Below are 27,433 nucleotides of genomic sequence, written 5' to 3'. Positions count from 1 at the left end.
TGTTAAAATTAAATATACCACAACACGGTTCTCCAATGTATAAATCCCATCCTCCCGTGCGTTCAGGTAGAAGAATTTCAGAACTGTATTATAGAACTGTATTATAGATTAAAAACTGCTATCCAAATTGCATCACGTAAACGCGCGAGAAGTTATTATTAATTCAAGTAAATTGCAGAAAAAACACTATACATACGGAATAACATGAAACTTCTTAGCTTAGCTGCTGGCACATTAGGAGCTGATGCTGGTGGCCGGGGCAGTGGTGTAGCTAGTGCTGCTGCCAGTGGAGCTGTTGGTGCAGCTAGAGAGGTGGTGGTAGTGCTGCTGGTGGCTCCGGTGCAGCTGGTGGTTTGGGTACTGGTGGTGGTGCTGCTGCTAGTGCTGCTAGTCGTGGTGGTGATTGTGGTGCTCCTGCCTCAAGTGCAGCTGGTGGTGGGTGTGGTAGTGGTGGTGGCGCTGCTGCTGGTACAGCTAGTGGCTGCGGTGGTGGTGGTGACGAATTTGGTTGTTCTCCTCCGTTTGGCTGGCCATCGTTTGGTCTACAAAGAAGAAGTAATGTATATAATATGTAATATAAGCGACTGTTTTCTCAAGTACAATCTTTATATGTGCCTAGTTATTTCAAATACCAGCACGCAACTATTTTGAAAGTTGCACATTAGATAAAGCATGTATTAAAAAGATATAACAAGAAATAATAATAACGCCATTCTCTTGACGGCTCTTTTCGGATTCTAAATTAATAAAAGTGTCACACAAGGCATCTTTGCCCCTTCCTTCACTGTGTTGTTGTGGTTGTTGATCTTGTTAATCTTAAAAGTATGTATTAGGAGACAACAAAACATGCAATAATAAATGAATACATATTTTGTGGACATCGATCAATGTACTTGCTTTAAATTAACCATTTTAAGTCCGGTATTTTTTGGGTCGGTAAAGGCCGTGGGGGCATTATGGCCCCCACCTGATTTTTAGAGAACGTCAACAGTTCTTTAAGCAACAGTACTGGTACTACTTTTAAAATCTCTCGATAAAACACCATGTTAGCAGAAATGTGCTAATTGACACTTTCGTGCCTAGTGCTATTTACAAATTTGCGTTGAAAAATAAAAAATACTCAAATGCATAACCTGAACTGTAATAAAGCTAACTAACTTAAATTTTTGCTTTATGGTTTCAGAAAAAAGGCTCATCAAATCACCAGGCATCGTAAGGAAAACAAAAAGACTGTTTTTCAGTGGTAGAAAACAACAGAGAAAAGACACAGACCAAAATCCCTCGATACAACAATGGACTTCGAATTGGAGGACATGGATATGAAGTACTAAAGACCCTTCTCTAAACACACCATCTACATCAACTAATACAACAACCTCAACAACAATGGCAACCAAAAAATAGTGACGAGTGTTACATATTTGCGATTTTTCGTATTTATACAAGATAATTGTCATTTAAAGTCGACAACCTCGTCTCAGGTTCTATATATTGTACTCGTAAAATTGATAAATGGGGCATTTAAGAGAGACGAGTGTTATATATTTGAAATTTTTCGTATTGACACAGGATAATTTTCATTTAGGGTCGACAACCTCGTATCATTTTCTATATATTTTAGCCGTAAAATTGATAAACGAGGAATTTCAAAGAGAGGAATGGTATATAATTGCAATTTTTCGTATTGATATAGGATAATTGTCATTTAGGTTCGATAACCTTGTCTCAGGTTCTATATATTTTGGTCGTAAAATTGATAAAGGAGGCATTTCTTGTGGCGAGTATGATGTATTTGCGATTTTTCGTATTTATACAAGATAATTGTCATTTACGGTCAACAACCTCGTCTCAGTTCTATATACTTTTGTCCTAAAATTGATAAACGAGGCATTTCAAAGTGAGGAGTGTTACATATTTGCAAGTTTTCGTGTTGATAATAGATAATTGTTATTTAGGGACGACAACCTCGTTTCAGGTTCTTTATATTTTAGCCGTAAAATTGATAAACGAGGCATTTAAAAGAGACGAGTGTGTCATATATTTGCGATTTTTCGTATTGTTACAAGATAATTGTCATTTAGGGACCACAACCTCGTTTCAGGTTCTCTATATTTTAGCCGAAAAATTGATAAACGAGGAATTTAAACTGATGAATGGTATATACGTGCGATTTTTGGTATTCATACAGGATAATTTTGATTTAGGGTCGACAACCTCGTCACTGTTTCTATTTATTTTAGTCGTAAAATTGATAAACGGGGAATTTAAAAGAGACGAGTGTTATATATTTGCGATTTTTCATATTCATACAATATAATTGTCATTTAGGGTCGAGAACCTCGTCACAGGTTCTATATGTTTTAGACGTAAAATTGATAAACGAGGCATTTAAAAGAGACGAGTGTGTCATATATTTGCGATTTTTCGTATTCATACAGGATAATTGTCATTTAGGTTCGGCAACCTCGTCTCAGGTTCTATATACTTTAGTCGTAAAATTGATAAACGAGGCATTTCAAGTGACGAGTATCATATATTTGCGAGTTTCCGAATTGATACAGGATAATTGTTATTTAGGGTGGACAACCTTGTCTTAGGTTCTACATACTTTAGTCGTAAAATTGATAAACGGGGCATTTCAAAGTGACGAGTGTTATATATTTGCGAGTTTTCGTGTTGATGAAGGAGGTATTTCAAAGTGACCAGTATCATATACTTGCGATCTTTCGTATTGATACATGATAATTGTCATTTAGGGACCACAACCTCGTTTCAGGTTCTCTTTACGTTAGCCGTAAAATTAATAAACGAGGAATTTAAACTGATGAATGGTATATACTTGCGATTTTTGGTATTGATACAGGATAATTTTGATTTAGGGTCGACAACCTCGTCACTGTTTCTATATGTTTTAGACGTAAAATTGATAAACGAGGCATTTAAAAGAGACGAGCGTGTCATATATTTGCGATTTTTCGTATTCATAGCGTAATACGGGGCAAGATAGGACACTTAAGGTTATTTTCCTAAATAACACCTGTTGTTAAAATGAGGTAGTTTAGAATTTCACCTGAAATGAACCTATACCTATTACAATTTATGTGCAGCCAAATAATCAGCAAAAAACTATCATCAAATTTGGGAAATATGACTAAAACGTGATGGGGAGGTGTTGTCCCATCTTGCCCCGCAATCGGGGCAAGATGGGACATGAAAAAAAAAGTTAAATTAAGCAGATCATGTTTATTTTAAAATAAAAGTTACTATAATATATCATGGATGCCTACCGTAAACACACAAAAAATTGTTAGAGAAAAAACATGTTACAAAAAGTTATATTATAAGTGGTCAATCGAAAAGGTAAAAAAAGTAGCTATATATATTAACATAAGTCACATAGCGCTTCACCACCTGGAAACGTGCAGCACACTTCATGGCACCAGGTCACACAACGTACACATTGGACCCACTTTTCACCCTCCTTTGCATTGCTCCACAGTCCGTTGCAAATAACACTCCCAGTCTTCAAGAACAAGCTTTACTTTTGCTTTCGATTTCCCTTTCCCGCAATCCTTTTTCGGTTTTAAGCATTTTTTATCCAAATTCTCCTTTATTTTGTTTTTCTTCGGCAAATTTTTTTCCAACATATTCCGATGTGGTGATGCTGTTAAAATAATTGATTCCTCACCCTTTTTTGCTGGCATTTTAACATTTGGTACAGGAACAATGTTTTCAAAACTTGTTTCAATGGAAAATTGAACAGCTTCAGAAGATGAAGGTTCTTCAACAGGTGTTGAAGAGAGCACAACAGGTGATGATTGAGGTGTGTTGGTAACAGTGGACGATTGAGGTGCAGTGGTAACATTGGGTAAAGTGGTCTCGACTGATAAACGTGCATCATCAGCATATTCACTATTAGGAATAACATCACGATTTAATGGTACAATTCCAGCTGTTTTAAAACCAGAAACTGCATTTTGAGTTGTCGCTGCTTTACAATATGCAGTTGAAAAAATTGCACCAATCTGGTCAACAGTTATTCTACGTCCCGGGTGTTCCCTCATCCATCGACTACATTCTGTGTGATAAGCAGTCTTCAGTGGCTTAAAAAAACTTCGATCTAGAGGTTGTAACTTATGGGAGGTGTGCGGTGGTAGGGACAATAAAACAATACCATTCTCTCTGCAATAATCTATAGTTTCTATGTTTTTCGTATGTGTAACATGACCATCAAGAATCAGTAAGACTTTCTGATCCTTTGAACAACGTACATGTACACGGAAGTGTTTGATATATGTGAGAAAAAGTTCAGTTGTTATCCAGCCATTGTCCGAGCACCCTCCTATTGTACCAGGTGGGGCATGATCAATGAGTTCAGGTTTCATTCTTTTCCTTTTAAAAATCATTAAAGGTGGCACATAATTTCCTGTAGCACTGGTGCAACACACAATTGTTGTTGTGACTCCCTTCTCGCCGCTGGTAGCTGAGGAGACACAGTGTTTGCCCTTTGGGGCAATCACCTTCATTGGTTTGTGTACTGCTGTTATGCCAGATTCATCACAATTATAAACTTGGTGTGCTTGAAATAGAATGACGTGTTCCACGGCAGCTCTTTATTTTAACACATTGTAAATTGCCGAACGACAGAAAAGCGAATTAAATATAAAAATGTCCCGTCTTGCCCCGCATTACGCTATATGTCAATGAGAAAGTTTCAAATTTAAGCAAAATCACATGCAAGCCGTCTTAGCTCGAAAGAAATAAAAAAGTTATTTGAAAAGTTGCCAAATCACGTTACCTGAGCATGTTTGTGCTGTTATTGCTCGTAGGAGTAGACAAAACTGATGACTCGAAATCAGTTTCATCAACAGAAAGATCTTGTGTTGGTGAAGATCTAAAAGTATTTACATCAGCAAGATGAGCAAAATATGTAAAAATATGGGTTAATCTAAGGAATAACAAATTAGCAAACTCACTTGTACAAATTTCTGTTGCTCGTGGAGCTTGATTTTGGTAGTAATACCCTCACACCTTTAGGAGTTGTAAACTTTTTATTAAAAAAACTTCCACTTGATGCCATTATTTGATTTTTGAATATTATATATTATTTTTGAGATATAAGGTAGCTAATGAGAAAATGTTTGCCAGAAAATATATTTGCTGCAGATGGAGAAGAGAATGGAGAAGAAACATCAACAAGAAGGACAATGTGTGGCGCCACAAATATTGCAGGGGGAGAAATGGTTACAACATTTAAAATATCTATATTTTTCAAATTTTGTAATGAACGCACGGAATATATTTTATTTTGACAAATTGATTAATAAATATTTTATATCTCCGAATATTTGTAATTTTCTAACATTGGAGGCAATGGATAACATTTAAGTACCCCCATCCCATTGTCTGCTTATGCTATATTTATCAAAAAACAGGACCCAATGATGGAATGAGTTTTGATCACTTAATATAATTATTCATCAATTACTTAAATAAGACTTGCATGTTTGGTAAAGTTTAAAGATATAATAGAAATTTTTCTATCCCCCTTAAAAAGCATTTAATGTTCCATTTTATTAACACTGCCAGTCCTGAAAATATATAAAATATTCCTCAAAAAAAAAAAAAATTTTCGCGGGACGATAGCTTCTTTGTCTGAAAACCATGGCTGCGGAAGCTGTGGAAGCACGAGCTTCAAGAAAGTTGTGCATCTTTTGTGGTCAAAGCGTTTCAAAAACGAATTATTACTTAAAACATAGGACAGGAAATTGCATCAAAACTAAAATAAAACCAAGATATTGTCTCAAGAAGACCAAAGTTTTACTGCATGAAAAGCATCATGACGTGATGGAAGTGAGTTTGGATAATGAAGAAATTAATGCAAGCTGTAGCACTGGTGAGAGGTCAGAAGGCGAAAGTGATTTGGAAAACACTCATTCGAGAGGTGAGTACTTGTTATATGTTAATTCACTGTCAGCAAGGTTGACCTTTCCGTGACATAATTCACAGCTAGCTAGACAAGTATTGCAAAGTTTTTCTGCAAATGTCAGACCCTAACAACCTTCTCCTCTTTGCAGAAAAATTTTAGACTTATAGCGTACTGCAATTGACAAGGCAAATACCGTTTTAACAAAGGTTCTTGGTTTCAAATATGCAGATTTTTTATGATGTGATCTTTCTTTAAGTTGAACTTACAAAGTTTGCTCTAATTTAACTGTTGTTTGTGTATGGGTGTCAGTGTGATGACAAGAAAAATATATAAATTGCCAACATTAACACAAGTTCGCTGATGTGAATCAGGCAAATGACATTTCATTTTGACTTCCAAGGAATAGTGAGGATCATAAGAAGATTTGTGAGGCTTGGCTTTTGTGCCAAACTAAAGACCAACAAAGAGAACACTAAAAAATTAATGGCGCCAGATATACTGAATTGTTAAAACTGCCATATTTTGATCTCATTGTAATGCACATGATTGATGCTATGCATAATTTGATGTTAGGGGTTGCTAAGCATACATTCGTGATTTGGGTGGAACATGGTTACATCTCTGATGCCCAGTTACTCAAATTGATTTGAAAATGAAAAAAGTGAAGGGGCCTTCTGACATTGGAAGGATCGCAAGGTGTATATCTGTTGCCTACAAATCCATGAAAGGTGACGAGTGGAAGCACTGGACTTTGATATACTCCATGTACTGTTTGCAGGGAATAAGCAACAAAAAGGACTTTAGTATTTGGTCTCTTTTTGTCAATGCTTCTTTTTTATTGTGTAAACGGTCTATAACTTTTCAGGAGGTAGAACAGGCACATCAATCGTTATGGTCGTGACAAATGTGTGACAAATATGCATCTAATGTTGCACCTGAAACAATGTATCAAGGAATATGGATCTGTGTATGGATTTTGGTGCTTTTCGTTTGAACGGTTTAATGGCATAATAAGAAATTTTCATGTAAACAATATCTCTATAACAATTCAAGTTATTGTCAATAGCACATCGAATCACTTTGCCCCCATCTGATATGGAAAACATCAACGAAAGTTTAAAAAGGTTGTATCCTGAAATAAGCATTCGTATTTCACCGTTCGTGAAAAAATTCACTCGTGTTGGTATTTCCAATGTTGTTATTGCAACTCAAAGTTATCGTGGCGGAATGTCTGCATACGGTGTCTGTGTTTTCCGCTATCGAAATGACGAATCCGGTGTTTGGGAAGAGAGACCAGCAGCTATTAATGGATTGTACGAAATAAAAGTATAAAAGAGTCGGATGACACAGAGATTACCGTTAACCATTTTTTTATACATTGTTCGTGGTTTAAAAAACATCAAAACAAAGATTTCCTTGGCATTAACTGCCCAACAAAGATTTGGTCCACTAAGTATGAAGATTATTCACACACAAGTTTCAATCCCCTCAAGTTTTTCCTTCGATCATGTATATGTTGTAAAGAAGAAATTATGTTACAAAGTTTAGGAGCAAGGTAATGTTCTGATACTGTTAACGTAATCATTTCCTTGCCATCAAAATCATTACTTGACTAAAACCTAAAATATGTTATGTACTTTGGAATTATTGTTCTTCTGGAAATTGTGTATTTTTTTGACACACCGACTTTTTTAATTAGAAACTTCATGTGTTTATGCCTGGATGTTTTTTTAACTTTAACATTTTTATAATTTGAACCTAATAATATTTCTTATTTTTATATTTTATACTTGGACTTGGTTTTGATATATTTGCCAAAGTTTCTTAAGATTTGACATTTCTGAGCCTAAGGTTTCTGATTTATTTTAAAAAACGTATATAGTCTAATTTACAACCATATAAAGATCCTTGTTAATTTTTTAATTTAATAATCTTATCCCAATAATAGTTTGTCTTATAAAAGTTTCAATTTAGTTTATTTTGTAAAAAGTGTAGAAATATGATGCTTATTCTACGAAACTTGTGTTTTTAAAATATGATGTTCATAAAAAATAAGTGACTGATATTTTTTACAGACTAAATTTTATTAACGACTAAGCAAACCTAAAAATATGTTTGTTGATGGGCGTTACTACCAATTATTTTTCTCAAAATGAGTAATTATATATTCTTGAGTATTATTAGATAAACAAAAACAGCAATGGAAAATAAACAATGTGAAAAAGAAAAAAAAGCAACAAAGGATTTTTCAAATAATAGGTAATCTATTCTCTATTTTATAATCCACAATTTTATAATAAATTGTTGTATAATTTATCAACTGCTCATCTCATCATTACTAAATGATTTTCATATTCAACAATATCAACTATAATTCTTTTTTTTTGTTTAGATACAAACATAAACGATCCGCAAAAAGTAAAACCATCCGTAACAAGGCTAAGAAAATCAGGCAAAGGGAAAAGAAGAAAACAGTAAAGAAATCTCAGGTGGAATTAGAGCAAAAGCAAGAAGTCAGAATTATGAAACTTGAGAGGGAAAATGCAACCATTATGAGAGCAGTACGGAACTGTAAAAATCCAAACATGCAGCATAAAATAAATAATAGGCTGCACGAACAAAGTTTGTGTAAATCTTTACAGAGACTACATCAGAATAAAAGTTTTAACATTAATCGTGCAATTAACTATAAAGTGATAGAATTTGAAGAAGACGACTTAAAATGTCATTATGTCCTTGCGTCTGGTGTTTTTGGGACTGTAAGAGGTGGCATTATAAAAAGCATTAAACAAAAAGTTGCTGTGAAAAAGTTTAATGAACACTCATCAAATGCTGATATTTTAGCAGAAGCCAAGCTGATGTTGGTAATGGCAGGTCATCCAAATTTCCCTTTTATTTTTTGTATTGTTGGAAATTGTAGAATTGTCATAGAACTGATTGTGAATGCTGATGGCAGTAGATCACCGACTTTTTATGATGTAATGTCAGCTAATTCATTATCGCACAATCAATGGATTTCAATTCTAATCGTACTATGTAAAGCAGTTCAAGAAATGCACAACCGTGGCATTGTACACAATGATCTACATAGTAAGAATGTTTTACTTCGTGATGGATCATATGTTAAAGTAATAGATTTTGGTAAAGCTACGCTCATTCATGTCCCTGTAGTGTACGTTGTCAAACCTGGGTCTAAAAAACAAAAAACATAAAACAGAATTCCTTGTCATCTTGCTTATGAACTAAGAAATGTGCCAGGTTCTTACAATTCTGAAGCAACAGATATTTATTCTCTTGGGTACCTAATGGACAGACTGTCAGTTCGAATGAAATTTGAAAAATTGTCATTTATTGCATTGCATCTAATGAAAAAAAGACCAAAAGCTAGGCCACTTTTACCATCAGTTGTGAATCATCTTAGAAAAATTATTTTTAGTCCTGTATTTATAATGACAATAAACATGCGAATTCTTGCTCCAAAACCTAATTTCAAAGCAATGCTTTTTGTTTTTCATGGGAAGTGCACTGTTTGGCTTGACGCGTGTAGTGGATGGAGCCATCAGACAAGCTGCGAGCACACGTTAGTGAGCTTAGCACGGAACATGATCACGTTTCAGCAACCTTGTTAAGGCCTATTTTCAACATTCGGCTTCATTGCTGGCGCGGGTGATGTCTGCTACGGCGGAATTTAAGTTCGATTTGTAACATATTTATGTATATGTAATTTTGAAATTTAATTGAAGATTTTACTTTGTTTCAATAAAAAAACATTCACAGTAGTTTTTAATTTTTACAGAGCAAAAATGTAAGCCCCGCGCCCGCTTTTAAAATAAAATTGGGGTGTACTTCCACAATACCCAGCGCCCGAAATTTCAGTCCACAATCTCGTGCATACGGAACGATACGCTGTACCACATACGGATTCAGTACAATACGGCTTCCGTATTTCACTGAACAATTTTAATTCTGGCGAATACGGAAATATACACGTATCCTGTGTAATACATTTTCCGTATAGCAAATATTCCGTATATTTTTGTTATTCACCCGTATTCTTATAATAATACCAAATTACGTTTTCCCGTATTCAGGCATGTTTCACGCAGTATATTTCAATAAGGTAGAAAATTGTGCTACATAATAACAGGGTGATACTGCTATTGTGTACATGTAGGTTTCAGTTGACAGGTAAAATGAATGCTTTTTATAGAAATTTTTCATGTGAAAGCGTTTAAACAGTAAAATGTGTGAGATGGTAACGTATTGTTTCCAATAAGACGGGGATTCTTTTTTGGCGCAACGTTTTACATGCTGAAATGGTCAGAAAGAGCCGGAGTTTCAAAATAAATGCACTCCTGTTGTAGTTTTTTTCGAGCATTAGAATGTTTGCAAAAGTACGGAGGAGGAAAATGGTTTTAAGAATCTACGAAAACGCAAAAATGGTCAAATTACACAAATGAGTCCAAAATTATAACATACTGGCTGCATATAAAACAGCACGAAAAAACGCATAGAAAGTCGTTTGAACAGAAATATTTCAAGAACTGAAATTGACAGAGCACTGTTTGTTTACGATTAATATAACTTCGTTTGTATTTTAGAATTTGTCACTAGTTTGTCGTAATGAAGCTTTTGAAATATTAAATCCCTGTAAGGTAAGAATTTCAATACTACCTATGTGTGAGAAAAGCTGTATATTCTCGTAAATATAATTATTGCGCGCGGTATGTTATTTTTCAGGTCTTGCGAAAATTAGAGTAAGCGAAGCTTCAACGTGTTTTTTATTGCTAAGGCCGATATGATAAAATTTTTGCATAAGACAAACAAACGAGGCATAATGATTATATTCTACATATGCTACAAGGAGATGCAATACTTAAATTTGTCTAAAGACTGTGTGTGGCAAATCAATACGCGGGAAAAACGTTTAAAATTTACACACGCAGAACATTCGCAAACTAGGGCATAAATGTTATTGTAATTATGAGCATAAAGCATGTACTTCAAATGTTAACGCATATGTAAGCATTGCAGTTTTGCGTGCGCGTACGGGTTCATTGCACCCATAATATGTAATATATTAAAAAGTAAAAAATCACATACAGCAATCCAGATTCCAACCTCTACTGGGTTTCCACAGTTGCTCTTTCCACCTTTATAATGCTGATAAACCAAACTAAAAAAGTGATTTGGGAATTATAACATACAAAATTTGTAAAATTGTTCGAATTGTAAAAATTCGACTTACCATCGTTCAGTCTGACATATTTTCTTTTCTTGCTTCTCAATGAATTAAAAACAGATGCAGCGTTCGTTGAATAAGGTAAATGAAAAAATAAATAATAAATCAGTAAAAACGCAACTTACCATGGCCTACTACAAACTTCCACCCAGCAAATGTTATTTTTTCAATTTTTTTTAGAAAATCTTCTCTCTCGCTCAACATTGGTTATCTCGACAAGGCGTAGAATTAAATCGTTAATTAATTGGTTAATTAATTTCATTTCTTACAATGTCGTGGGATATTAGTAATGGCATGGACTCCCTACACAAAAAAAGATACAATGTCATTATTAATTCATTGCTGGGCAGTTATAGTAAACACAAAAAGTCATTAAACTAAAAACTTACGCTTGGGGAATATGTTTTTAAAATATAAAGAAAAATAGAAATTTTATAACGGAGGAAGTCGTGCGAAGTAAAAATTGAATTACTGTGAGAAAATCACGCTTGAGAATAACCCTTCTCTCATCATAGCACTTTTAAAACATAATGCGATAATTCTACAAATCATGCGGAAATAAAAATTGCGCCTTAAAGATTTCCGCAATCAGAAATATTCTGAAGAAGTACTGAACTTTGAAGTGCACCTTTAAACCGAGTAATATAGCGGGAGCAACATCACTAAAGTTCCAATCTCGATTATTATTGTAACTTTGAAAGCTAACTTCAATCTCTTTCTCTAGAAAACATCATGAGAAATATCTTTCAACGTAGAATTTTTCACAAAATCAATTAATATGTTTTAGGTCTCAAAAATTATGAAGGTTTCATTAGTTTAGCAATGTTTCAGTGTTTAGGGGTTTAAAACTTTCGCTCAATATTTTTTGCAAATGTTGATGGGTAATGTTCTGATAACGGCTAATTTGAAAAAGAGAACATTTGGAAAATAAGGAAGGAGAATGCAATTTTATTACAAACTGATTCCACCTAATTATGACAGTGAGTAGTTAAGGTAAGAAAAATTACGCTGGGTCTCAAACGAATTTTTTGCGGTCAAAATACTGACCGTGCTTTTTGATTGGTTAATTTTATTATTCTTTGGTGACGTGGTCAATCCTTTTCTTAAGCATGAATAACCTCAATCACCCGAACAAGTATAATTACTTCTTGCATTATTAAAGAGGGTAATGTCTGACCATGCTGGCTTTGTGCTCCTGGGTTGATTGTAATTGGGGGGTTTGCTTGCCGACTTTGTGCTCATTGAGTGATTGTAATTGGGGTTTGCTATGAGATGGATTCTAGGGATTTGCTCTAACATTTTTTGCGTCTAAGCTTTTTTTAGAAGAAATTAAATTTGATATCCTCGAAAAAAGGTTAGTTAACTAGCTAAACACAAAGTTGCTAGTGGAGTGTAAAAACATGGGGAGAAAAACAGTTATAAGGGCGCATATGAACGTGAAAATACTTTCTATTTATATTTACGACTGACCTCTTATCCAAAAGAAAGGGGAACATTCATTTTGCGCCGGCAGTAACGTCCACCAACTTTTGCAAGATGGTGGACGTTACACCAAATTTTTTGAGTGGCGGAATTTAGGCCGCTGTAAGAAGGATAAATCAGGTAATTTTAGTGAATGAACAAATGTGACGGCAGCTGACTTCGACTACGCAGGATGCTTATTATCCAAACAGAAAATAACCTTGTTGTTTCTTGCGGGAGTTCTTTTTTAAGATTGCGATCAGTTTTGCAAGCAAATTGCTTTTCCTTTATAATTGTATTTTTTCATAAATGGTAATTTATATTCATGTTCTAAATTTTAAGTTGCTTCAAGTAAACTTTAAACAACGTTCGCAGTAAGAAAACAGACTTTCTAATTGCTTTATTTTTTTCAGTAGTAATTTCTATAAATCCGGACCAATTAAAGGGACAGTCTTATCTTTTTTGGTTCAGGTTAAATCTGCTTAAAAATCAATTAAGAATAAGCTATACTTTAGAAATATATTTCCAGTAGAGATAATGTTTTTAACTCACCAGTAATAAGAACAGTGTATTCTATGAATGCTTTCCAGATGACTATATCTTAAACGTTTTTTGCGCATATTGTATGCCATGTAAGTAAAAACGCTCTATCACATGGCCACCAGTCCATAATCTACTCAGATGTTTCAAATTGTTTTTTTGATTTATTATAGTAAATAAGAAACGTGCAAGTCGTACATAAAGCTATTAGTAATAGGATTTAAGGATGTAATTTGTTGCGTAAATTGATTAATGTATCAAAACACAAGGATTTTATTAAAACCAATTAAGATTACACATGATAAGGATCAAATAGCATTCCTTATCTGATAAATTAAGGTTTAGTTGCTTAACATTTACTGGTTGACCTATACTCAACACTTAAATAACAAGTTAAACGTAGACTAGGTTGAGGTTAGATCTCTTATCTTGAAGTACACAGCATTTTACAGCACAATTTTGCAAATAGCCTTTAAAGTTGCAAACGCATTACACTATATAATAAAAGAGACAAAAAACAGACGTTTACACCTAGCCACTTACGCGAACTTTTGGGTTTTGAAAATACGGTAGAGACCTTTGCATTTTTAAGAGGTAAAAAAGAATTGGGCTTTGGGTGTGACCGCAACATTTTCACTCGGAAATTTAACTATATTGGTGGTTCTCGCAATATATGTTTTTTGAAATCCGATGCATCAAGTTCATACTTCTGTTAAAAAAATCAAACTACACACATTATTACACAAATCACGCATTTATTACAACTAGAATTTTTCTGAAATCTAAATTAAGACAGATTAGGATTCTTCAGACTAACGTGTCTGAAAAAATGGAAACAAACATCTCTTTCTTTTTTATTAAAACCTGTAGTATCTAAACATTAAATTCAGCTATGATTCTTGCGCCTAGATTAAATACCCAGTGCAGTAATTTCCGATTTGGAGAAAGCTCTCGACTTATCATCGTTTTATGATTCTTTTTCCGCTAGTATTAGGATTTGCAAATTGTCCTCTTTCGAAAAATTAATTCTACACAGTTTCAATTTACAGTCGAACTAGAACTTCGGCCTTTGCACTCGTCTATTTCCGTGTACTCGGTACTAGTCGATATGCCCGCAGAAAAATCCACTTCGGCAGAAGGACAACGCAAAAGATCAGTAATTTGAATTTGGTTGCACAATGCTTCCATTGTGTTATGTTGTTCGAAATATTCGGCGAAATGTTAAAGGGAATAAAGAGTTACAAAAATTTCCCACAAGTGAACAAAATCTTTTTATAAGTTCTTTAAACCTCTTGGCTCTGTTAAATAGAAGTTTACATGCTGATCAAGCTCTTGCGTATGTAAATGAACAGCGATACAGCAATTTCCATGGTTCTCCTGGATGGCTATACCCCGAGTACGAGTATAGCAAGGCCTAATAAAGCGTAATAATTTTAAGGCTTGTTACGGAAAGCGATTAGTAAAGCTCATATTTCTTAGTCTTAATCCGAAAAAAAAACCATCACTGAAAGTATCTATGATATCAGCTCTCCAGTCGCTTGTATCATCATGGAGCAACGTCAACCAAACAACAACAGTCAGGTGTTTCAAAAATCTATTTCTTATTCATATAACGTTGCTTCATTTTTTATTTCATGCTAATTTAGAAACACAATTAAAACGAGAACGGACAGATTTGTGGAAGTTTATAGATCGTCACCATAAGCAATGAAGATACCAGTTCCTACCGAAGTAACACAAAGCTCACTTTGCGATATTTTTTATTGTCTACTTTTCAATGCTTACAGCGGACCATAAACAACAGACCTGGTTTGGATTCTTTGATTAGATCAAAAACTTTAAACTGTACTAATTATTGTCTACAGCAGAAGTTTTAACCATTACCATTTTAACCATTAGATTCAAAGTTCGCAAAATGGCTATTTGCACTAATTAAATGCCGTGCTAAATTGGAAAAATTACTACTGACAAGAGAGAGTACTGGCCAAGTGATGCTGTTTACACATTTCCATGGATGCTATGTGCAAGGATGTGGACTAATGGGTGGATTGTGAGCCACTTCAGCACAGCAGTTCAGCAGTAATGAAAAAGCGTTCTATTTTTTATCAATTCATTATGTCCCTTTTAAGGTACAAGATGTAACTAAAAAATATGCTCCGAAATATTTTTCCAGTATTCAAAACAATGTACATCGAGCATGACAATGAAGATAATCCCCCCTGCATAACATAAGTACAATCACGTGGTAATTTACATGTCACTTTATATGACTAAAACCCAGTATAGCACCATTCACCACTAGTCTAAATAAAGAAAAACGAAAGTAAAGTTGTGTGTAAATGCTATAAAATTATTTTGACTATGCTATAACGAGAAGTACATTATAATAACTTGAGCACTTTAATACTTATTTTAAGTAATTTCATACTGTCTCCACTATAAAACAACGTAGAATAATATGAAATATACTTTTGTGTTGTTTGTTCGAAATCAAATGCAGTTACATTAAAAGACACGTTGGTAAGACATAGAAGGAAGATTTCTCTTCACCTAGAAGTTTCCACTTCCCCGAGAAGCGTGAAAAAGTGAAAAATAGCTGAAAATCTTTTAAACAAACGAAAACGCTTTGCATATTTCATAAAGCAGCATCATTCTACCTGTTCTACTTATTCTACATTGGCTTGAGTGGAAATCCGCCTTTATACAACGTCATCGCATAGTTTAAAAGACTAAACTTGATGTAGGAGCATGCTTTTTAGTTTAGCTGCAGTTAAGAAAACATTTCTTCAAACTTGGTTTCTTTAATCTCACCGTGGAAAGAAATATTGGAAAGAGAGTATTTCAGAATATAACCCAAACGATTGTTTAATCTTGTTAAGACTAAAATCTTTGTAAGCATTTTCATATTTAGCTAACGTAGTTTGATGAAATATGATTTTTACGTCATGCTAAATTAGAGGAAACATAAAAAAGTGAATATTTTCAATGTTAGATTATGTGAAACACAATACCATCCGCTAGAATTATTTTATGATATCTCACAGTCGAAATAAAAGTTGGAAGGTTTCATATAAATAATGAATGACTTACCCAAGATACTCCACAGCAACTCAAGCAAAATCCATTGCATCCATACGTGATTTTATTACCTTTTCAAAATACAGACCTCGAGTTCGCCATCACAGAAGCACCAAAGAGAGAGGTTAAGGAAAGTAACAACGACTTCATCTTTATGCTTGCCAAAACAGAAATTTTATAATCAAGTCCAGGAATGGAAAACTTATATTAATATGATGAAAAAGTATGGAAAAATTTTATTTACCAGTTTCACCTTACTCTTCTGATCCCTGGTTAGAAAACTTTCTAACTTAATTATTTTTCCTTTAAATATTCTTCTTGAAACTCTTTAAATTATATCAAGAGATTGTTTCCTGACAAAATTGTTATTAAATTAACTGTCAATCTTATCGCACCTATATGATAACATCTTACCAACAACAAGGAAAAAACTGTATCGTAAGGCCTTCATTAGTATTTCAAAAGACTGAGGCAAGGATATATAAAGTTGCAGCGAATTGCTATGGTAACCAATTACAAACCTGCCGTTGTCTAAGTAGTCAGCGTCAATACTTTAAGCATTCTTCCTTTGTTGAATTGTGAATAATATTTTTCGTCAAGTTGGTCATTCTTTACATCTCGCTTGTTGTGGAAAAATTACTTCACAAGTATTTTAAATTTACGTAACATTTTTTCGTCTAGGGTGATGGTTTCCATTAATTTTTACATTTGAAGAAAAAACTGATTCAAGATCAGAGAAGGAGAAAAAGGAGGCTGGCTTTGACTTGATTGCCGAATTTCATTATTATGGAAAAAATAAGCAAGTCAAACCATGTAAACAAAATGTTCCTGCTCAATGCTTAGGTTTTTTGGAGAATACACGAGTTCACAGCTTTGTTTCTTTTATTACAAAGCTCTTACTGAGAACACTGTTTGCAGTTCTTATTAGGCGCTTGGGTGTTCAACGGCGTTTCTAGACACGCCGTTTCGACGTCGGGTTTAGTCTCCCGGCTAGTCCTGTTTCAATACGAAAAATCGTTGTTGACTCACAAACCTGTCCCCCCTAAGTCCAACTTTATTACAGTCGAGAATTTAAAATATTACACCAATTATAACGCCTTTTAATGTGTTATATAATGGGCTGTCGAAGAGTGTCAACAAATTTTCTGGACCAATAGAAGAAATATTAGATTAAGGCATATTAAACAAAAGTCAATTAAAGTAATTCTGGTAACAAAAACAATATGTCTGCCTGGAAGTGTCAGGAATGCCGTACAAAATTACCGTGATTTTACTCAAAAACTAAAGGATAATTAAGGTTTTAAAAAACAACAAATAACGGAGTGTCCCTTAACTCCTACGATGAAGAGCTTCTAAAAGCAAATACGAGCTATGGCAACAAAAGACGTCTATTGTTTCACTGTTTAATTAAATATTTTTGGCGTGTGTCATTTGTGTTAAGTTGTTTGAGTATTGTGAAAGTTGTTTTTAAAAGCACAAGTTAAAACGTTTTGTATATTTCTGTTAAACAGTTTTAAAAATACTTCCAGTACAGATCTTACGACGTTAAATATCAATTATATTTAACCCTTCACGTTATACTTGGTTTGGAAAAGTAAATTCATTGTTTAACAGAACAAAAAGCCATATATTGCATTTGCTTCAAATAAAGACTGTCTGATAATAAGTGTAGCGTTGCAGAAAGAAACATAACACGGAACAATTTCGGTCTGGAAAATACTCGATTGATTGTGCTGTAAGTAAAATATTATCTAGGCTTATTATTAATTCCTTCGTAAGTTGATCGAATCATTTTAAAACTTTTCTATTATTCTGGGTGCGATGCATTTTTGTTCATTCTAAGTTTATTGTTTGGTGATTATGCTGAATTTTGGAGGGGTATACTTCTCGATTCTTTATTTCTTTTTTCACAAAATAACAGTTGAATACATTTTATTAGCTCGTAGTGACATGTCACAGAATACCATTTCACATTATCTATCGACTTTTCTTCAACACCTTATTTGCAAATTCTCACTTTCAATCACTTATATCTTTTCAGGTCATCCAGTTTTATCTGGGGCAGGGAATTTACATGAATAGACAAGATTTGATCTAACTAACTACCCGCGAGACGTGATAAAAAACAAAATTGATCTTTATACGAAGTTATACTATTTTTTCAATTTTTTGATCTTAAAAATGATAATAAAGTAAAAAGAAATGTTCTAATATAGAACGAACGATTTCGAATGTTTTTAATGTTAGACTCGGTCCACGAATGCTCGAAATTCGTTGCAGCGTTAGTTCAACCCGGTATCTGGTAAACCCTGCACTCAATTTTGAATTTTCAAAATAGGAAAGTATTAAAAAATGTATTTCTACTAAAATTTTGGATTTCTGATTTTCAATTAAATTTGAAATCAGTGGTCGTAAGGGTACACACGGTACATATATTATGAATTACAAGATTTTCAATGATAGGAAAAGCAAGAATACAAATATAGCGAATAACAGATTATCGTCATTTTACTTAAAATTATATGATAACTATAAACTTTTAATGACAACAAATAACGGAGTGTTATTAATGACAACAAATAACGGAGTGTCTTAAAGCTCCTACGATGAAGAACTTCTAAAAGCAAATACGAGCTATGGCAACAAAAGAGGTCTATTATGCCACTATTTAATCAGATGTTTTATTACTGGACAAACGCTGGCGTGTCATTTGTTGTTTGAGTATTGTGAAAGATATTTTTGAAAACACAAGTTAGAAGAGAGAGTTTTGTATATTTTTGGTAAATAATTTTATAAAATAATTCCACGACAGAGTTTATGTAAGGGGGAATATGTTACGACCTAAAATATAAAATACTTGGTTTACAAATGTAAATTTATTAGTTTACAGAAAGCTATATATTGCATTTGCTTAAATAAAAGCTGTTTGTTGCAAAAGCTTATCTGTTATTGTGGGTGTGATGCAATTTCGTGTATTCTAGGTTTTTAATGTTTGGTGATTATGCTGAATTTTAGAGGGGTATACTTTTAGATTCATTATCTCGATTCTTAATGCGTGGCGAGGTTTGCTCTTAACAAAAGTTTAATCCCGAGCATTTGAAGTAATACTGTTCATCAATAATATACTAAACAATCTCACTCAGCAGTAATAAATAAGATACTTGAAATATTTTTATTTTTAGAAGTAAAATGGCTTTATCAAAAGTTGAGCTTGCTGCAATGTTGGAATGCAAGATTTGTTTGGACACCTATCATCAGCCTAAACAACTGAACTGCGGACATACTTATTGTCAAGCTTGTCTAGATAGTATTTTAGTGTTTATGGAAGATGGTAGTGCTGAACTGCCTTGTCCAGTAAGATGTACTGAAAAGACAACAATAACTCACGAACAAGCAACATCCTCATTAATGAAAGTGTTTGCATTAACTGTCATTTTGGACAAAGTGTAAGTTAATTGTATGCACATAATACTGAAAGACGCTCATTTTGTACTTCTCTCAGTAATTGTAGGAATGTTTATTGTAGACAAAGGCGCATGGAAATAAATGCACATAACATAAATAGACATAATTTAAGAAAAAGTTTTTAGTTCCTAACATTTCAGTTCGTTTCGATGTGAATAAAAAAATAAATTTAAAAATCTGAAAGTTCTTCAGTAAAGAATAACAAACATAGAAAAATGATATTTTAAAGCAGACAAATTTATATCAAATATTTATAATTTATCGTAGGTAACAAGTGTTCAAAATATAAGAACAAAGTAAGAACAATAGCAGCTCATGGTCGTTATAAAAATTGTATAGCATATGTCAAGAAACTCACTATAATGGAATATGAGGATATATAATTTGGTTATATAGAGTGTTTTCGTTAAAGAAATTAATTTTACTTTATCCATAGGTCACCTGGTGAAAATGTTAAATCTTTATGTCAGCAAAGTAAACAATGTAAGCAGATAATCAGCCATTCCTGTGCAACATGCAGTTTAAAGATCTGTGAAAAATGTCAAAACCTCCATTCTTGTTCCAAAAAATCATATATCAATGTCATTTTCAGTCAAAAATTGCAAGAACTCCAACCATTTTGTAAGCAACATGACTCGCTTGCAAAATTTGCCTGTATTGATTGTGAAAATTTGTTAACATGTGTTTATTGCAAACACCGACAACATAAGAATCACAGAATTAAATCGATAGATGATTTTGGCCTGGAAGCCAAAAAGTGGTTTCAGACATTTATTACATCATTCGATGAAACAAAAGTGGTGTTGGAAAAGTTAACAAGAAAATACAGTGACGCTCTAACAAATTTGGAGAAAGAAAGGGGAGTATTTGTTCAAAAATTAAAAGAAAGAAAGTTAAAACGACTAGAAGAATATCTCAAAATACTAAACAAAGAAGAAGAAGATCTATTGCGGATATTCGATGAGAAATCTGAAGAATTTAAAGCAAAATTGACTTGTGATGGTTTTGTCGACAATAAGAAAGTACAAGAATTTGCAGATTACGTTCAAGCTTTTAATTTAAAATCTCATTTTGAGTTAGTTACTGAAAAGTTGGAAATTGAACAACAACTTCGCAGGCTATCCTCGTTTCCAAGAACTATCCCAACATTCAATTCACATCTTCATCAAATGAACAAAGCAGATATTTTGTCAAATCTATTGGGAGAAATAAATATTTCAATAGATGACGTCACCACTGTTGGTGTAGATCCCAATGAATGTTCTGTTTATAGAAACTTGATTGATGAAGATGAAACCCAACCAAACTATTCCCAATTAACAACTGATCTAATGAACTTAGTTGAAAGATTGAAAAGTGAGTTTTTCATTTTATTCATTAAAGTTTTAACATAAATTATGTGAATTTTAAAAAAATTATTGTATTTTATAGAGTACGAGAAACCAATTGTAAATCCTTCTTCTGGAAAACAACAACAGAAGTAGGTATATTTTAAATCCTCTATGTGTTACTTGTCATCGTCTCTACACATCACCATATTGATCAGAATCAGAATTTGTTGTCATTGAACTGTTTTAAATGATTGATATATCATTACAACTGCTTCAATATTTGTTGCATACAATAAAAATGTTTGTACAGCCTGTTTGTTAAATGCTTATACAGATTGATAAAGGTTAAAAGATAGCAGTAATATAATTAACGGTGTTTTTATTTAGTGATGTAAAGCCAAAAAGTTTCCAGCTTGTTAAGAAGAGTTACTCTTTTAAAGGTATGAAGCTTTTTATGTGGTGGAGAAAGGTTAATTTTTCTCGATTCACAGTAATTGTGGTATTGCTAAAAGACTATTACTACCTAAAACAGGTTGTATATGTAATAACGTGAGCACAAGTGATATAAAAAAGAACATTTAAAATTTACAATAAAATACACGAAGCTTTTCGTAAATAATTCTTACTTACCTGAAGATGTTAAGTTTTATTTACGAAAAGCTTCGTGTATTTTATTGTAAATTTTTAATGTTCTTTTTTTTATATAATAATCCTACTATGGCGAAGAAAACAATTTAGTGAGCACAAGTATTATTCCAATGCTATTAATTCTTAACACTCATCAACTTTGAAAGTTTTTCTTGTTGCTGTGTACTGTGCATAGTACTGTTCAGTTCTGTACGCTAGGCTTTGGAAAAAATTTTCTCACCAAAACTTAAATTATTTTAAGATAAAACCGATATGCTGAAAGAGATTTTAGGCGAGAAAAACTGGGGCTAGTTCTCTTGCATTACGCAGAAATTTGACTATTTGTAGTTGTTTGATGATTAACAGTACTTTCAATCCCATTTGTAATCACTTGTAGTTTGCCGTAATACTATTCCAATTTTCACCACTCGTAGCGAAATCCATATTCTTTTTTTTTCACTCTTTCCCACGCGCTCCCTAAATATTCATACTCGCTAACCCAATCAGAGTCAGTTTTTTTAATTCCGTTTTTATCCTTAAAAACTAATCGTATCACTTATGACTTAAAAAAATAAAAAATAAATTAAAAACTATTTGAGAATCCACATAAGACTCCCGCCCTGGATAACTCTTTCTAATGATAATTTCTCACTAAACAATCCCCCTGCCTTTCTAGACAATGACTCCTGGCTAATTTCTACTGAATACATGCCCTACGAAGCGACTTCCACACTTTTTTTACCACAATAATTTTATAAGAACAGGAGTATTTTCTTTCTGACAAATACGAATAACAAAAGAACAACTTTTGGTTCAAATCGTTGTTTCTAAAACTAAGGACAACCTCATTTTCGTTGTCAAGTAAAAACAATCCAGTATAGAAATTCTCTTGACCCTGAATAACTTTCTCCCAGAATTTTTATCTTTAATAATTGTTCCCTGGATAACCTAAATGTAAGATCTAATATTTTGACAAATTAAGATCTCGTGTTCTTCTTTGCTTGAAACAGCATAATGATGTTCTTTCTATTCACAAAAATATATGTAATATATAACGCCGTGGAAAGGTAAGAAAAGAAAGTTTAGAAAGTAAAGTAAAGGAAGCTTTTTTTTTTGCGATATTTAATAAGTCTTTCTTCAATTTTATTATGTGCAAGAACCAACGTTGTGATTGACGAATTACAGTGTAATTGTGATTTGTTAGAAAATGGCATGTCAGGCTGATACTTAAGTAGAAGTTTCTAGTAAAACAAAGTTAACAATAATTAGTCAGATTTTGGTGAAAAAAGAACCGTGAATAGCTTTTCAAGAATACTTTGACATCTTCAAAAAATTTAAAATTTGTGATAGGGTGATACGCCATTTTTAGCACATAATCTGAAAATAGTCTGAAAAGTGAGTTTTTCGTCTTTATTAATTAAAGTTTTAACATAAATTATGTGAATTTTAAAAAAAAATTTATTATATTTTATAGAGTACGAGAAACCAATTGTAAATCCCCGCTCTGGAAAACAACAGCAGAAGTAGGTATATTTTAAATCTTCATAGTGTTACTTGTCATTGTCATCCTCACTAGTCACCATAATGATCAGAATCAGACTTTGTTGTCATTGAACTGTTTTAAATGATTGATATATCATTACAACTGCTTCAATATTTGTTCCATACAATTAAATTGTTTCTACAGCTTGTTTATTAAATGTTTGTACAGATTTATAAAAATTAAAAAATAGCTGCACTATAATTGAACTGTGTTTTTATTTAGTGATGCAAAGTCAAAACATTTCCAGCTTGCTAAGAAGAGTTACTCTTTCGAAGGTATGAAGTTCTTTATGTGGTGGAGATAGGTTAATTTTTCTCAATCTGCAGTAAATTGTGGTATTGCTACCTAAAACAGATTGCCTTTGTACTAACGTGAGCAAAAGTATTACTCCAATACTATCAATTCAAAACACTCATCAAGTTTGACAATTTTTTTCTTGTAACTGTTTTGTTTTGAGCACTCGGCTTTGCAAAAAAAATCCTCCCTAAAAATTTAAGTTATTTTAAGATAAACCAATATGCTAAGAGAGATTTAGGCGAAAAAGCCTGGGGTTTGTTCTCTTGCGGTACGCAAAAATTTGACTTGTTTATTCGTATTTGTTTATTTTTTCAATCCCACTTTTAACCACTTGTAGTTTACATATTTGTTCCATACAATTCAAATATTGCCTTTGTAATAACGTAAGCACAAGTATTATTCCAATACTATCAATTCTTAACACTCATCAACTTTGAACGTTTTTCTTGTTGCAGTGTACTGTGCATAGTACTGTTCAGTTCTGTACGCTAGGCTTTGGAAAACATTTTCCCACCAAAATTCAAATTATTTTAAGATAAACCCATATTTTAAGAGAGATTTTAGGCGACAAAGACTGGAGTTTGTTCTCTTGCGTTACGCAGAAATTAGACTTAATTTATTCGTCCCTATATGTAGTTTTTGATGATTAACAGTACTGTCAATCCCATTTCTAACCACTTGTAGTTTACCGTAGTACTATCACTCCAATTTTCACCACTCGTAGCACAATAGATGTTCTTCTCCACTTCTTATCACACTACCCCCTAAACTTTTATACTTGGTGAGCCAATCAAAGCCAGTTTGCCTACTTACATTTTAATTCTTAACAACTCACCGTGTTACTGTAATGTCACTTGCCACTTTTAAAATTAAAAAAAAAAAACTGTTTGAAAATCCAAATAAAACTGCCGCCCTAGATAACACCTACTAATGATAATTCCTCACTGAACTATCCATCCCTGCGCTCCCGTACAATTACTCCTTGCTAATTTCGACTAAATACATGCTATAAGCAGCAACTTCCACGGTTTTCTTACATAAATAATTTTATAAGAACATGAGACTTTTCTTTCTGGCAAATACAAATAACAAAACAACTTTAGGTTCAAATCGTTGTTTCTAAAACTAAGGACAACCTCATTTTCGTCGTCAAGTAAAAACAATACAAAATGTAAATTCTCTTGGCTCTCAATAACTTTCACCCAAAATCTTTATTCTTCCATAATTAGGCGCTTTTAAAAGAGAGTAGCTTGAAAGAGCATGTGGAGATTCTTTTTAAAAAAAAAGTTCGTTTTTTATATGATTTTTTAATTTCCTGTTTTCCTTTTTTAGTTTAAAATTTGTACCTCACACGAGATATGATAAACTCGCAGTTTAAAATTTGTAACTCGGACTATGATACGTTAAACTCGCAGTTTAAAATTTGTAACTGGCACTAGATATTATAAACTTGCGGTATAAAATTTGCACACTGTTAGGTTGCACCTAATCAAAATCGAGGATAAAAACTAACAGCGTTTTTCTTCTTTCAGAGGACTGTAAACAAAACTAATGCGTGCAAAAAATGGAAACATTGAACGAAAATGTCACCCAAGTCAACTGCGAACGCCCGCGGCAACTTTGTTTCCCGGGAATCTACATTAATAGTAAAACAGAATATCAAATACACTCTTTAAATTTTTACACTTAGTCGTATATCAGTTTAAAAATGATGAGTTTAATTTTTATTGTTTACGAAAAATGACATAACCCAATTAAACTTATTAACAATTATGTTCTTAAAGTTTTAATTTTTAGACAATTGACTATATAAATGTTCTTAAAACTTAAGAGGTTAGAAATAGAGATTACTATTGAAATTTTGCGCCGACTGCAAACTTCGGCCCTATTTCATTTAGCGCAATAATTTTTATTTAAAGTTTACACCCTTGTCATTTTTGTTTTTAATTAATACCACATAACTTGTGTTTAGAACTTAATAAAATCATTAAAAATGGTGATGTCAAGACATTTCAAACAATTCTTATTGATCATCCAAGTATCGTTAAAATGAGAGGTTTTTATGAAAGAACACTGTTGATGGAAGCAGCATGGTACAATAAACCATCAATAGTGAAATGCTTGATTGATGCTGGTAGCGATGTGAATGCTGTGGATGAAGATAAATGGAATGCATATCACTACAGTGCAAGTGGTGGTCGTCATGATGTTTTGAAAGTTTTAATTAATCATGACGTCACAAACATTAACAACGTGAACACTGACAATGAAACACCATTATATTTTGCATCTCGTAATGGTCACACTGATTGTGTAAAGTTGTTGTTGTCGATACCACATATCGATATCAATGTACGAAACAAATGGTACCAAACTGCTTATGGTGTTGCTCGTAATAACTCTATCAAACGTTTATTACAAGAACATTAGAAAAATTAAGAACATTTTCAGACAATTATATTTTTTAATTTACGTAAGCAAATTATTAAAAGCACATATCGTCTTTTTTATTAGAACTATAGGTTATAGTAGAATAGGTTTCTTATTTATTTCATAAATATACGTTCACAAATTTCAAAATATAAGTTCTTAAGAGGAAGAAGGTATAATTCATCAAATACAAAAAATTTTGCTGGGATGTGTCAACTTTACTAACAGTGGTGAGTAAGACACCTCAGTAGTTTGACAAACAGGAAGGTATGCTGTTTGTATCAGAATTAACCCTGAGAAAAAACATTTCAAATAGAATTTGTTTTAACAAACACCACTAGCTCTTTCTGGACTTATCGTCAAAATCTTTTTCATTAATCAAGAACGTAAAAAGCACCACACAAGTTTTCTTGACATGTATATATCGCAAATATATCACACTAGTCACTTTGCAATACCTCGTTTATCAATTCCACGGATGAAACATATAGAACCTGGGACGAGGTTGTCGTCCCTAAATAACAATTATCCTGTATCAATACGAAAAATCAAAAATATATGAGACACTCGTCTCTTTTAAATGCCTCGTTTATCAATTTTACGACTAAAAGATATGGAACCTGAGACGAGAATGTCGTCCCTAAATGACAATTATCTTGTAATCGCAAATACATGACATTCGTCACTTTGAAATGCCTCGTTTATCAATTTTACAACTAAAATATATGGAACCTGAGACGAGATTGTCGACCCTAAATGACAATTATCTTGTATCAACACGAACATTCGCAAATATATGAGACATTTGTTTCTTTTAAATGCTTCGTTTATCAATTTTACGGCTAAAATATATAGAAACAGAGACGAGATTTTCGTCCCTACCTAAATGACAATTATCTTGTATCAATACGAAAATTGGCAAATATATCAGACATTTGTCTCTTTTAAATGCCTCGTTTATCAATTTTACGACTAAAATATATGGAACATGAGACGAGATTGTCGTCCCTAAGTGACAATTATCTTGTATCAATACGAAAATTGGCAAATATATCAGACATTTGTCTCTTTTAAATGCCTCGTTTATTAATTTTACGACTAAAAGATATGGAACCTGAGACGAGATTGTCGTCCCTAAACGACAATTATCTTGTAATCGCAAATACATGACATTCGTCACTTTGAAATGCCTCGTTTATCAATTTTACAACTAAAATATATGGAACCTGAGACGAGATTGTCGACCCTAAATGACAATTATCTTGTATCAACACGAACAATCGCAAATATATGAGACATTTGTTTCTTTTAAATGCCTCGTTTATCAATTTTACGGCTAAAATATATAGAAACTGAGACGAGATTTTCGTCCTTAAATGACAATTATCTTGTGTCAATACGAAAAATCGCAAATACATGTCACTTTGAAATAGCCTCGTTTATCAATTTTACGGCTAAAATATATAGAGCCTGAGACGAGGTTGTCGACC

The 27,433-nt window shown here is 33.0% G+C and overlaps 1 protein-coding gene across 2 annotated transcripts; it reads left to right on the top strand.

Moving 5' to 3' along the window:
• Positions 1-17,477: 17,477 nt before the first annotated feature.
• On the top strand, positions 17,478-26,007 carry LOC130649683 (E3 ubiquitin/ISG15 ligase TRIM25-like). 2 transcript variants are annotated; one of them, XM_057456001.1, is made up of 8 exons: positions 17,478-17,985; positions 19,433-19,696; positions 20,152-21,071; positions 21,147-21,195; positions 21,434-21,486; positions 23,148-23,196; positions 23,439-23,491; positions 25,486-26,007. In XM_057456001.1, exons 2-8 carry the CDS (start codon positions 19,440-19,442, stop codon positions 25,941-25,943), a joined length of 1,839 nt encoding a protein of 612 aa, XP_057311984.1. In that variant the 5' UTR covers positions 17,478-17,985; positions 19,433-19,439; the 3' UTR covers positions 25,944-26,007. The 2 variants fall into 2 exon arrangements, with proteins under 2 accessions (XP_057311984.1, XP_057311985.1); XM_057456002.1 differs by lacking the exon at positions 17,478-17,985 and adding an exon at positions 18,858-19,030.
• Positions 26,008-27,433: the final 1,426 nt, after the last annotated feature.

Source organism: Hydractinia symbiolongicarpus, chromosome 1, assembly GCF_029227915.1.
Source record: "Hydractinia symbiolongicarpus strain clone_291-10 chromosome 1, HSymV2.1, whole genome shotgun sequence".
NCBI lineage: Eukaryota > Metazoa > Cnidaria > Hydrozoa > Anthoathecata > Hydractiniidae > Hydractinia > Hydractinia symbiolongicarpus.
The sequence above is the reverse complement of the archived record's forward strand: the minus strand, read 5'-3'. Positions and strand labels throughout refer to the sequence as shown.